The sequence below is a fragment of the Cercospora kikuchii genome, assembly GCF_019650295.1.
Source record: "Cercospora kikuchii DNA, contig_00001, whole genome shotgun sequence".
NCBI classification, from domain to species: domain Eukaryota; kingdom Fungi; phylum Ascomycota; class Dothideomycetes; order Mycosphaerellales; family Mycosphaerellaceae; genus Cercospora; species Cercospora kikuchii.
The window spans coordinates 5323442-5335456 of record NW_025408582.1 but is presented as its reverse complement, the minus strand read 5'-3'; the positions used below and the strand labels follow the sequence as shown (position 1 = coordinate 5335456).

General features: G+C 51.2%; 4 protein-coding genes across 4 annotated transcripts; 1 reads left to right on the top strand and 3 right to left on the bottom strand.

Annotated features, from left to right (window-relative positions):
• Nucleotides 1-579: 579 nt before the first annotated feature.
• On the top strand, nucleotides 580-1671 carry CKM354_000207500 (uncharacterized protein; the record flags this gene model as incomplete). The annotated part of the gene is made up of 1 exon (XM_044797217.1): nucleotides 580-1671. The coding sequence occupies one exon, from the start codon at nucleotides 580-582 to the stop codon at nucleotides 1669-1671; it is 1092 nt and encodes a 363-aa protein (XP_044653152.1).
• A 2611-nt stretch (nucleotides 1672-4282) lies between these two features.
• On the bottom strand, nucleotides 4283-6429 carry CKM354_000207400 (uncharacterized protein; the record flags this gene model as incomplete). Its single annotated transcript, XM_044797216.1, has 3 exons — nucleotides 4283-5076; nucleotides 5142-5833; nucleotides 5885-6429. 3 exons carry the CDS (start codon nucleotides 6427-6429, stop codon nucleotides 4283-4285), a joined length of 2031 nt encoding a protein of 676 aa, XP_044653151.1.
• Nucleotides 6430-8352: 1923 nt separating this feature from the next.
• CKM354_000207300 (uncharacterized protein) lies at nucleotides 8353-9543 on the bottom strand (the record flags this gene model as incomplete). Its single annotated transcript, XM_044797215.1, has 4 exons — nucleotides 8353-8775; nucleotides 8843-9165; nucleotides 9233-9319; nucleotides 9381-9543. 4 exons carry the CDS (start codon nucleotides 9541-9543, stop codon nucleotides 8353-8355), a joined length of 996 nt encoding a protein of 331 aa, XP_044653150.1.
• A 1223-nt stretch (nucleotides 9544-10766) lies between these two features.
• On the bottom strand, nucleotides 10767-11837 carry CKM354_000207200 (t-SNARE syntaxin; the record flags this gene model as incomplete). The annotated part of the gene is made up of 1 exon (XM_044797214.1): nucleotides 10767-11837. The coding sequence occupies one exon, from the start codon at nucleotides 11835-11837 to the stop codon at nucleotides 10767-10769; it is 1071 nt and encodes a 356-aa protein (XP_044653149.1).
• Between the last annotated feature and the right edge of the window lie 178 nt (nucleotides 11838-12015).

Sequence of the window (12015 nt, the reverse complement as noted above, 5' to 3'; positions counted from 1 at the left end):
AAGGACCTGGTGTCAAAGACTTGACACCGAACTTGGTCCGATCTGTGGCGGAAATCTTTGACGCGTGGTCTCTTGCTCCGGTCGGGTCACCGTCTTGGACGTGTTTCCAGCGCGGCGTGCCGGCGGTGAAGTCCTGACACGCATTATATAGACGGAATAGATGCGATCATGGCCAAACTGCGGCCTCATGGGTCGAAGTGCTGATTGTGCGCCGATATCAATTTCCGTGAGGCGTCTGGTTTTCCGGGCACCCGTCCATGCCGACGACTGCAGACGACAGACAACACAAGTGTAGGGTCTATGTGAATCGGTAGATAATTTGCTGGGAACCTTTTGGAAGTATGCAGAGATGCGTTGGATTCTGGATGATAAAGTCACCAGCTGCAGGAATGGTTTGGCTCAAAGCGGACTTGCCTAACGGGGTCATCCGCTCTGCCACGAAGTCCGATGGAAGTCAACAGAAGCACCTCGCCCTACCATGATCTGATGTCTTCTTCGACTATTCAAGCTCAGAACGACTTACCTTAAATCCAGACCAAGCGATGACCACGATCCCAGGAAGCAACACCAGTCGCCACAATGACGGGCAGTATTCAACCAAAAAGACTGGCCATCGGAGTCGTTGGGCTTGGCCGAATTGGACGACAACATGCATTGAATGCTTTGCACTATGTGCCTCGCACCGAACTGTTATGTGCGTGCTCGCCCATGGACGCCGACCACGAGTGGGCAAATCAGAACCTGGTTCCGTACGGTGTCAAGATCTACCGAAGCTTCGACGACATGCTTCAGCATCAAGGCCTGGAAGCGTTGTTGATCGCAAGCACGACTGTTGTTCACTACGAGCATGTCATTGCTGGAATCGAGAAAGGACTCCACATTCTTGTCGAGAAGCCGTTGGCAATGAACTCCGAGCAAAGCAAAAAGATCCTGGAAAAGGCCAAGCAGCAACAATACGCACATCTGAAGGTCATGACTGCTTTCTCCCGACGATTCGACGCTTCGTATCAAAACGCCGTGACAGCAATTCGACGAGGTCGCATTGGCACGCCTGCGATGATACGTTGTGATAACAGAGACAAATACGACCGATCCGAATTCTACATGCGCTACATCATGGCAAATCCTGGAATCTTCATCGACACTGGTGTCCATGATATTGATCTCACTTTCAACTTCTTGGGCTCTGGAGCACGACCAAAATCTTGCCACGCAGTCGGCACAATAGCTCTTCACAAAGAGCTCGCTCAAATACAGGACGTCGATAATGCTGTCGGAACTGTAGAATGGTATCCTTCGCACCCCGGAGACATTGCTCCGATATCGTACTATACAATATCGAGGATATCTCAACCAGGTTTCGACAACCCGACTGAGATCATTGGAACTGAAGGGACATTGAAGATCAATTTGCATCCAAGGAGGGACTTGATCGAGGTAGCTGACAAGAATGGCATTGGCAACGGAGTGATGCCAGACTTCTATGAAAGATACGAGAAAGCTTTTGTCACAGAACTGAGTGTGTTTGCCGATGCTGTGCTTGACGATAAGCCACTACCATATGAGCTAGATGTGGCAATCAAAGGCATGGAGCTTGCAGAAGCGCTTCAAGAAAGTCTCAGGACTGGCAAGAAGATCGAGTGGGAAGAAAACGGTCAGCGCAGGCACTGATACCGCAAATTTGTGGAAATGTGATACCGTGAGCGTGGAGCGACTATGATGAGCTTTGGAAGAATAAGACCACCTCACTACGGTAGAGGAATGATTCAATCACACACCCCATCAGCTGGAGTTCAACTACGTTTGAACGCCCAGATGATCAACACAAATAGTGAATAGACGCAACGCAGCGTGAAGAAAGAGACTTGGTTCAAGGAACAATCGCGCGTCCTTTACTATCTAGCAACGTACCCCCCGGCTTGTCCACTGCACGAGCGATGTTTTCAGCAAGGTCTGCCTCGGGTATCCCTGGCGGCGATGCCAGAGATCAATTTTGAGCCTCAAAACTCTTGCTTCGTTAGCAAAAGCAGAATCGCGGAGCATTCCACGGAGAGTTCCCACTCGACATCACCAATGCTGTTGCTCCTCCAGTATGACTCGCGAGAATAACCACGTTGATCCTGATAGATCCCCTTGCGCCCTGCTTCGTTACGGGTTAGAGCTCAATAGCGGCAGAGCATAAGACTTTCCAATACTGACCTGCGCCTCAAATGGCAAGCCAGGAGGATTAAAGAGGTGGATATGGATATGGCGGTGGTGGACAATACATAGGGTCGCATACTAGTATGCCATCTATAGTGCAGCATCCGGGGATCTGGTTATAGATCATTTCCCCGTTGTTGGTAGAGAGCGCCGCGTTGACGGAAACGCTCATGATGAGAACCGTGATGGCCAATATAAACTTCATATTGGATGATGATTACCCCAGAATATGCAAAGTGATGTATCTCTGCAGAGTCTCCGATTGTTGGATGAGAAGTTGAAAGTGGCGAAGTTGACCTGTGGATGCACTAGTTTTTCTGGCGAAAGGTGGAATCATGGGATTGCTACCTCTTTAAATAAAATTTCCTGCAAGTACACACACCATGGCGGGACTCCCTGCAGCGATGGTGTTGACACCAGGTCCAAATGCCGAAGCTGGTTGTCACAAACAAGTCTAAAATTAATCAAAAGGTTGGTTAACTGAACACAGTGTTCGCCTGGGCGGTCTACCTGCCTGATTGAGTACTCGGCAAGCTTTATGCTTGTAGTGCGTAGCGATCCCAAGATGGACAAGAACGCATATCGCATCAAGAAGGTTCGATACATTGCAGTTTGATCTCGTCCGTCAATACGGGTCGGTGAGATATTGCCCCAACTATCACTAGATCTGTCATCACTTCACACGGCACCTCCAAACGTCTTGACGCTGCATTGGGCAGGTGGAGTCGCTAAACGAACAAGACGTATGCTTTTATCGGAGAAAACCAATTATCATTTTGCCTAGACTCATAGCAAGGCACTACTATTTGACCCTATCAAAGTGATACAGCTCGATCTCACGATCATTGTTGCTCTGTAGTTTTGAATATGTAGACCGGGGGTCGCATATGGCGAGTCATTTGCTCACTTTCCTGAACACAATTTATGACTGGGAATCTCTCCAACAAGCTTGCCCACCTTCATTCCGTCATGCCCTCCAAGTAGGGAACTCCAATGCCGAATGCCTGGAATAAAATCATCGTGATTGTGACCTTCCCTTGCCAGTCTTGGGCCGCGACATCATAGGCTCTCGTCACTCGAATTGAAAACTTACGGTATGTATCGGAAGCTATTGCGGCATGCCTCATAGCGGTGGGTATTTGTCGCACTCAGGACCGCATATGCCAACGTTCTCGTTGATTACGCAGCATCTGCTCTGATCTCGTAGCTCGATGCTCCTCTTGTCCTGGTAGTGTGGAGGCGCTGCGCGGACGAGAACACTCATGAAGAGAAAGGCAGCGATCGACAGGAGATTCATGTTTGTAAGGTTAGAAAGTTGCAACGAGGCGACACGTCGTGATGATCTGTTTGTGAAAGCAAGGTGTGGGAATGTTTTCAAGCGTCACTCCATATGCTCACTTTCATAGAGCCTTTTGTAAAAAGTGCGGGCCCCTTGCATGTTCTCTCACACCGACGAAACATCAGACGAAGTACTTCTTTGAGACCCTGCCATGTTATCTGAATACAATCCAGTTGCTAATAGTAGTTGCTGCATCCTGCTTGAGATTATTGAGCTGGTTGGTGATCTGAGCCATGTCCTGACGGCCTGTCTACCTGCCTAATTAAGTAATTGGTAAGCTTCATGCTTGAATTAGAACCCCGCGTCCCTCTAGCAGACCCTAGCTCAGCAAGAATGCACAGATCGAAAATGTGCTGCGCCGTTTTTTCACTCCATCACGATTCGATATCCCGACTGTTCATTCGAATCGGCGAGCCTTTGCCCTAACGTAGCCCTAGACTGAACAGGGACTTCCTTGCCCATGATTGTCGTCCAAGGGTCTGACCATGAGTGCAAGGTCGCAAATACGAGCCATTGGAACCTCGTAACGCGGCAGCTGAGCAGCTATGGTGAGCAATGCGTGGTGTCATATTCGGGTCCTAACTTGTTCGTAGGGTTGCAACGCGGTTCGTCACCTTGTCTGCTCGCGCTGGCGATGCCCTGAGGCTGAGGGCAAGGATAAGCATCTATGAGATGATGTACGTTGTCGAGCAACGCCAGCTCTGGTATCTCAGCGATTCGGTCGCGAAGGCGCGATACGAACTAGTACCCGAGTATGATGTCTTCTGCGATCTTCTCCGCCAGGGCATATATCGTGCTCTGCGGATGGCCAGGTGGCAGAATTGGCATGATGGACGCATCGCATACTCTCAGGTTCTGAGTTCCGTAGACTCTTCCCCGAGTATCAACGACAGCCATCGAATCTTGCGGAAATCCCATCTTGCACGTACTGCTTGCATGCCAGACCGTCATGAACGAACTTCGAATAAGATCTAGAATCTCTTCGTCCGTATCGATTTGCCAGCCAGGCCAGAACTCTAGACTGCCATCTGGCTGAGGTATCGTGATAGACTGCAGCTCAGGCGTTGCCCAAATCTCGCGCATGCGACGGAACCATGAGATCGCAACCTCTTGATCTGCTCTTGTTTCGAGGTAGTTGGGAGATATGATGGGTGGATCATTCGCATCTGGCGAGCGGATTGTGACGTTTCCCCTTGATGTTGTAGCAACCATCGCGGTAAATACGCTAGCGTACTGCTTGAAGTTGAGGGGCTGTTGCAGCACAGGAAACCAAAAGTCGGCGAGGTGGCCATTTCCGGTGACATGCTCTAGCTCCGGCCAATCTGCTGGAAATTGAGCCATTATGGCTTGCGTCTCTGGTGACCATGTCGCTCGATATCTCTCGGGCAGCTTCTCCCATCCCAAAAGCTCGACGACATTGGAGGTCAGAGGGCCCGTTGGCGGAACACTCAGGTATTCAGCTAGAGTCTCGGCAAGAACAACAGGGTCGTGAAGAAAACGATCGACGGTGTCGAAATTGACTTCGTGAGAAGGACCTGCACCATTCACATCCATGGTCAGTCTAATAACGGTTTCTGCCCAACAACATTTCGACACCCACCTAAAATGATGTGATCCCACATGTTCTGACCAACTCCGTACAACGGCGACACGATCGGAATTCCTATCGAAGCCAGTATCTCTGGCGGACCAACTCCAGAGACCATCAGCATTTGCGGCGATTGGAAGACTCCCGCACTGAGAATGACTTCTCGACGGGCATGAATGTTCCTTTCCAAAAGCAAGGCGCTAACTCTTACACCAATTGCCGTCGCACCAGAGAAGAGTATTTGCTTTACCATCGTCTCACTGTACACTCTCAAGAGTGGATTGCCCCGGACGAGTGCCAAGTATTCATCGGAGGCACTTCTCGACTGTGTATCAGATCGTATGGTGGATTGTGAGTAGTGATAGCCGAGCAGCTGGCCATGATTGAAACCCAACGTTCTGCCGATTCCGACGGCTTGAAGGCCAGTTTCCAACCATGTCGCCCAGACTGACACCCAATTCGTGTACCCGACTTGAATGGGGCCACCGATGGGGGCGAAGGCAGTAGGGTCATAGAGGGTAGTGGCGTTGGCTCTTCGAATCTCATTGTTAGGTGGTGTGAATGTTGTACTTCGCTGGAAGTAAGGCCACAGATTGGCAAGACGATAGCTCTCGTCTTGTACCAGATCTGCCCACATGTCGTAGGCCCCAGTGCACGATCGATGGAAGATCATGAAATTCAAGGCGGAAGACCCACCAAGGCATCTATATGAACATCAGCAACGCGTATCGCAATGACCCCAACGTGAGCAGGACCTGCCACGAGCATAGTGCATCCGCCTGAAGCCATTGCCCCACTGAGGTTCTGTAGCGAATCCCCAGTCGACAGTAGGTATTTGATCGAGCTCGCTCCAGCCGACACCAAAGAATGCGCCCGCCGGCGTGGTGCCCAGCACTGGCTTGCCGATCTCATAGAAAACCCCAGCCTCGATGAGCGCGACAGAGAAACCTGCTTGTGCCAGTCTCACTGCTATCGGTATCCCAGCGGTGCCTCCCCCGACGACGACATAGTCGAAAGTCTGCTCTTCCCCAATGGCACCCTCAACGGTACCTAACAAGCCTTGAACAAGTCCTTCACCTGAGGCTGCTTCTTCGACGGTTTCAAGTAGAGGAGAGACAATGGAGCCACCAGGGAGGCTTTGAGCGTTGATACTGTCGAGGACTGGTGTGGTCGAGGTTGAGAGCAGTCCCAGTGCAGAATCGAGAACGTTTCCGATCTGACGACGCCACACTGCAAACGGCAATGAGGAAGCGAATGGTAATAGCGTGAAAGTGGGCCGCAGCCAATGAAGGAGAATCATCCTCGACAAGAACGAAACGAGAGGCGGTAAAGACTGTGGTAACGTTCGCAAAGCAAGCGGGAGTTGCACTTCGGAGCAGAAGCGGGTTCAACATGCATAGCAGCCATTCCGGAGACGCTCTTGCAGCATGCCGTGGCGATTGCAGGTTGAGCAAATACCCTCATCCATGCAAACCACGACCGGGACCGTAAAGAGCAGACACGCAAATGAGCTGAACGCCCTGGCGACGTCTGGCTTCTTGCCCGGCGCAAGCGGCGATAGGCTGACATTCCACGCTCACCCTCTCGGTCCAGGGGAGTCATGTGTTGGTCAAATAGCAGCAGGGGCGCGACCGATGTTCTCCTCGAGAGCGCATGCAATTCAACTCAGATCTCAGAGGCCTCGAGACCGGTACCATGCGCACGGAGGTGAATTCGACCGATGCTCTGACCACGGAACGTCAGAAGTCTCGAGGACCTCCGTAGTCGCGCTCGAGCGAGCCTGCGAACAGATAGCCTATATTTGATGGGCGCGTCCGAGAGAAAGAGGCAATGAGAAGGGCCCCTAATGCCGCAAGAAAATAGCAGGAAGCGAAGGCTCAATTCAAGGAACGGAATTCATTTCGCATCATGTACTGTTAGCATGACTGACTCAACCAGGCAGTGTCGGTTGCGATCGATTTAACGCGAAGGGGTCGCAAATCTCGAGCTGAATGAGGGTGTTGCTAGGAAGTCAGGGGAGAACTGTCAAACAATAAAGTCAAGCTTGCCGAATCATTCGCAAACTCGGCGCCTTGCTTGGGTGTTTGGTAAGGAACTTTGAATGTTCGCTACAGCCTATCGAGCGGGCGGCGTGTGCATTCGACGAGCCGACTTAGTTACTGCTAAAGCCTCTCTCCAGCTGGTCTGCATGATGTGTGAACTCCTAATGGCGTAATGAAATTGTGAAAGTAGTGTCGGTCGTCTTGTGCTCGGTGATGCGCGACTGCCCATGGAAGTGACTCTCCAAGGAGAAAGGCTTTGAGGACGAGGCAGGGGCACTTGACCACCAACCTTGCAGGAATGCACAACTCGACGATTGCTTGCCAAGAGCGAGTATGAGTGCTCCCCGTTAAGCATCTGAGGTATCAAATGGGATGAGAGACTGGCGACCTAAGATAAGTGGTCCGGCATTCTAGGTGTGGTCAGTGTCAACACGAATCACGAGTGCTACCGATGATACTGCACCGTCCGAACGACACACAATCCAGAACGGCGCGTAGTGGTCACCGTGTCATTAGACGAGCGTGTCTTCTCGTCCGTTACTGGACACTCACCTTCCTGGATCGACGACGAACATATCAAACAAACGCACTGGCCAAAGAGTGCAATGCACCTTTGAACACTAGCAACTGCAGCCGAAGAAAGTTCAACTCCAAACCCCAAAACAAACCACGGAACACGACCCATCAGCATTCAACCCAGTCGACTATACCTGAGAAAAGCAATTGCAAAGACTGGTTACCGCAAACAGGAAACCCAAACCTACGCAACCAAGGGCAAACCCTAAAGCCCTTCCCTACTGAATGTCGACTTTCCTATTCGGGGGACCGGCCCCGAACCGGCATCTCATCTCTCAGGCTCCGGATGACACTGCGGTGGGTGTCCGATATGCCGAGCCCGAGTTTTCCTCACAATCGGTCCCCGATACCGAACAGAACTTTACTCACTTCACATGAGTAGTATCCGTGCGGCGGTGAAGAAAAAGCTTCTCATTCTTTACGGATCCTGGGATAGATTAAGGGAGGTCTTGTAAATAGTCGCACAGAGAACTCGGGGCTCTGGAATGGGAAGTGCACCATTACTGATCGGTAGCGGAGACTTCGATTGCGTTTACCTACAGTGTCACTTAACTGGACACCCACCTCTTTCTCAATCCCCTCACCCCCGCAAGCGGGTCCACCGTTTACAAAGCATTCACAACAGCCGTATACGCCGCCTTAGGCTGATAGCTCCCATCAAACAACAACGGCGAATCTCCACTCCTCCAAGAATCCTTATCGCTAACCCCCCAACTCGTAATTCCCACACACTTACTAACATTCAGACAAGCCTTGGCAACCGTGACATAATCTTCCGGTTTCGCTTGCTTAATATCCAACTCCGTGATCGCGACTTCGGGAGCAGCAGAAGCGAGGAGTTCCAAAGCAGCTTGGACTCCGGAAGCAGAACCGAAGCCAGAAGCGGAGAGATGAGATTGGGAACCGATGCCATCGATGGGGATTCCTTGGGAACGCCATTGTTTGACTTTGGAGACGAGGCCGGTAGTTTTGGCGTAGGTGGAGGAGTCGAGGTTGTAGTCGTTTATGTAGAGTTTTGCGGCGGGGTCCTAATCATCACGAAGAAAATCAGCAACAATCGCCTAGCAAGATTGAAGAAGTGAGAAGTGAACGTACAGCTTTCCTCGCCGCGTCAAATGCAATTTTCACAAAATCCTCTCCCAAGACGTCTGAGAAGACGGATTGTCGTAATTTTCCGTCTTCGGCGAAGATCTCGTTTACGACATCGTATTGGAAGATTTGGCCTTTGTAGCGAGTCATGATAGTCGTAACGTGGTTTTGGATGACTTGGGTCAAAGTGTTGCGATCTTTGATGTCTTTGACCCATTGTGGGAGTTGGGAGTGCCAGACGAGAGTGTGACCTCGGATTTTCTTGTTGTTGGTTTTGGCGAAGTTGACGAGGGCGTCGGCGCCGGTGAAGGTGAATTGGTTGCGAGAGGCTATTTGCACACGTTGTCAGCAAGCGTGATATTGAATGATGAGGAGGAGGAAGGGAAAGAAGCGTACGTTCAGTGGCATCCCATTTCATGGAGTTCTCGGCGGTGAGTTGGCCGAATTGGGCTTTGATGATGTTGGCGTTTTGGGTGTTGCTAACTGTTGGAGAAGTATTGGCTCGACTGGCATATCGTAGAAAGCTGGCATGGAATGTACTGACGAGTTCCTGAATCGGCGCAAGTACCCCAATACTGCTTTCCCTTCGCAACAAACTTTGCGTTCAAGTTGGTTGATTGCCTGGCATCGAGTTCCGCAGGAACAGGAGAAGCGAATGCCGAACCAGCGGCAAGCAGAGAAACGACGATAGATTGAATCGAAGGCATGGCTGCGTCAAGGACCTGAGGCCTGGCCTGGTAATGGAGAATGGAAATGAGAGTGTTGCGAATTTGAGCATATTCACAGCAGAAACATGTCCCAACTTATATCATTTTTCCCAAGCCATACCATGCCGTCTTGTCGCTTGCTTGCTGGCAAACAAGATTCCACGAAGCCATCAACTTGCTACAACGGAGTGACCATACGAGTTGTGCTCGGCTATAGCCTCTTTGGTGGAGAATCCGCAAGCGAGCATGTTGATCAAGTAGAGTGAAGATAGATTGACGCTGAGTTTCAGGCTGAATGTGATAGAGGCTTGGCGTGCGCTTTCAGATGTTCCAGAATGGTCGGCTGCTATGTGCAGCATCCTGTACACATGTTCCATTCAGGCAGAATAGATCTGATGGGTGTCTTCATCTGGTTGTTCTTTAGTCTGCTGATTCGTAGACATGCTTCCATGCGGAGGAAATGGTCTTGGCTTGTACTGTATATATTGCCTTGCTGAAGTTGGTGGGTCTTTTGATGATCACACTGGAGCGCTAAGTGTCGCTATTGCCATTTCGGGCAGGGACGGTATATCGATGCGCCCCAAAAGGCAAACGGTTTCCACGTGGTGCTTGGTTCTGGAAGCTTATGTAGAAGTCCTTCCTCGGCTGGAAAAATGTGGACTTGGCCTTGTAGATGAAACATCCAGTACCGAGAGCGCGAATGCCCTGATTTTTGAGACCGCCTCGGATATGCACCACTGCCACCTGCTCTCAAAGTCCTGAGTCGTGAGCGGTAAGGTCGTGCTTGCACATATCCTGAAGTGTCTCGCAAAAGATGAGCCCAGTGAGCTGAGAGACTGATGGACCAAAGGAGTGGACTGATGTAAAACGTCGCACGTCCAGCGTGTTTATCTTCTCGGTTATCTCATACATACGGAAGAGCCCGTCTTTACACATTAAATCTGTCTCGAATCGAAAGCGAAAAAGAAGTCCCAAACTGTACACTAGTCAGAACAGAACATCCCTCTGAGAAAACTTTCTCTAGAAGGCAAAACAATCAGTAGACAGGCTTCCCAGCGCTCTGAGGAAGTAGGCCGTCTAGGTCTATTATGCCACACCGTCCGTCAATCGTCCCGTCGCTTCTTTCCAAAAAGAGATTTCGGCCATCTGGTGTTGTCGCCGACTTCTCATGTCGCATCCTTGCCTTTTCCTGCCCCGCAATGCGATGAAATGGTGATGGTCGCTCAGCCCGCGATGAGAACCCACAACAGAAAGAAAATCATCAAGACACCAAACATCTTCGCGATCAGCCAGCGGTTTCCTTGCACGCGACTCCAGTACTTCATCAGTTCTCGCTGGGCACCTTCAACGTTGTCCACGACATCATCGGTATTTGCGTCAATGCGCTGGATTTGTTCGGCTTGTTCCGAGACCATTTGCGCGAGTTGGCCGAAGATGCCGCCGAGCTCGTTGATTGTGCGTTCTATGGCTTCGATAGCCTCGCCTCGTTGTTGAATGTAGCTGTTGGATGACGACCCTTCTTCCATTAGTTGTAATTGTTGTTGAGAGGCTTGCATTGGCGCTCCTGTGCCAGAATATAATGCTGATCCTCCCGAAGGCTCTAGAGAGAGGACATCTTGGCCTTGACTTGAAGGGCCTGTTTGTCCGGGTTTAGGACTTCGCCCTCGACTGGGTGTCTGGTATAAAGGAGAATCGGTCCTTCCTGGTTCTAATCTTTCTTGCGCGGCACTTGATCTTCCCACTTCGCCAACGAAATTCTCCTGTCGACTTCGGCTGGCCTGGATATTCTTGGTGCGCACCTCGAGGACCTCTTTGAAGTTGACAGCCACATCCGCGACTCGCCCTTGAAGCAGCATGACCACATTCTTGTTGTGTTCACCCTCCTGCTGCGCACCCGAAGCCTGTCCATTCTGTGTTCTTTGCAATTGCTGTAGGTTTCCAATCTGCTGGTTCAGACCTGCCAGATCTTGCTTGATGACATATGTAAGTTCCGCAATTTCCACGGGTCTGTCGTCGAAGAGTGTCTTTCGTTTCGCCAGCTCACCCAACCTCTGCAGCTTGCCCATGGTAGCGCTGATGCCTCGGCCAATGGCAGCGGCGTTTCGCGCAAACTCGCTGCGCTGCGCTCGCGTTGGTGGTGTCGCAGTGCCATTTTGTTGGGAAATCAATGGTTGGGAATGTGCGCCGAGGGGTTGTTTTCGCTGTCGAGCGAGGGATTTCTGTGCCTGTTGAAGAATGGAGCGGAACTCGGGGGTGCGGTCTTGGATGGAGGCGTGTGAGGCCATGGTGAGCATGATCTGGGTGGTGTCGGAGGTGGTCGGCAGGAGGTGGCCAGATGGCCGGGTCGGATCTGTTCGAGCGCGGTCTTTGTTGTCGCGGGCGGACTGTGGAAGCGGAGCGGCGGTGGTGGACGGCAAGCGGGGGGCGACAGTATTCTTAGTCGGGATGCGGAAGAGTAGTGAGGACAGATTT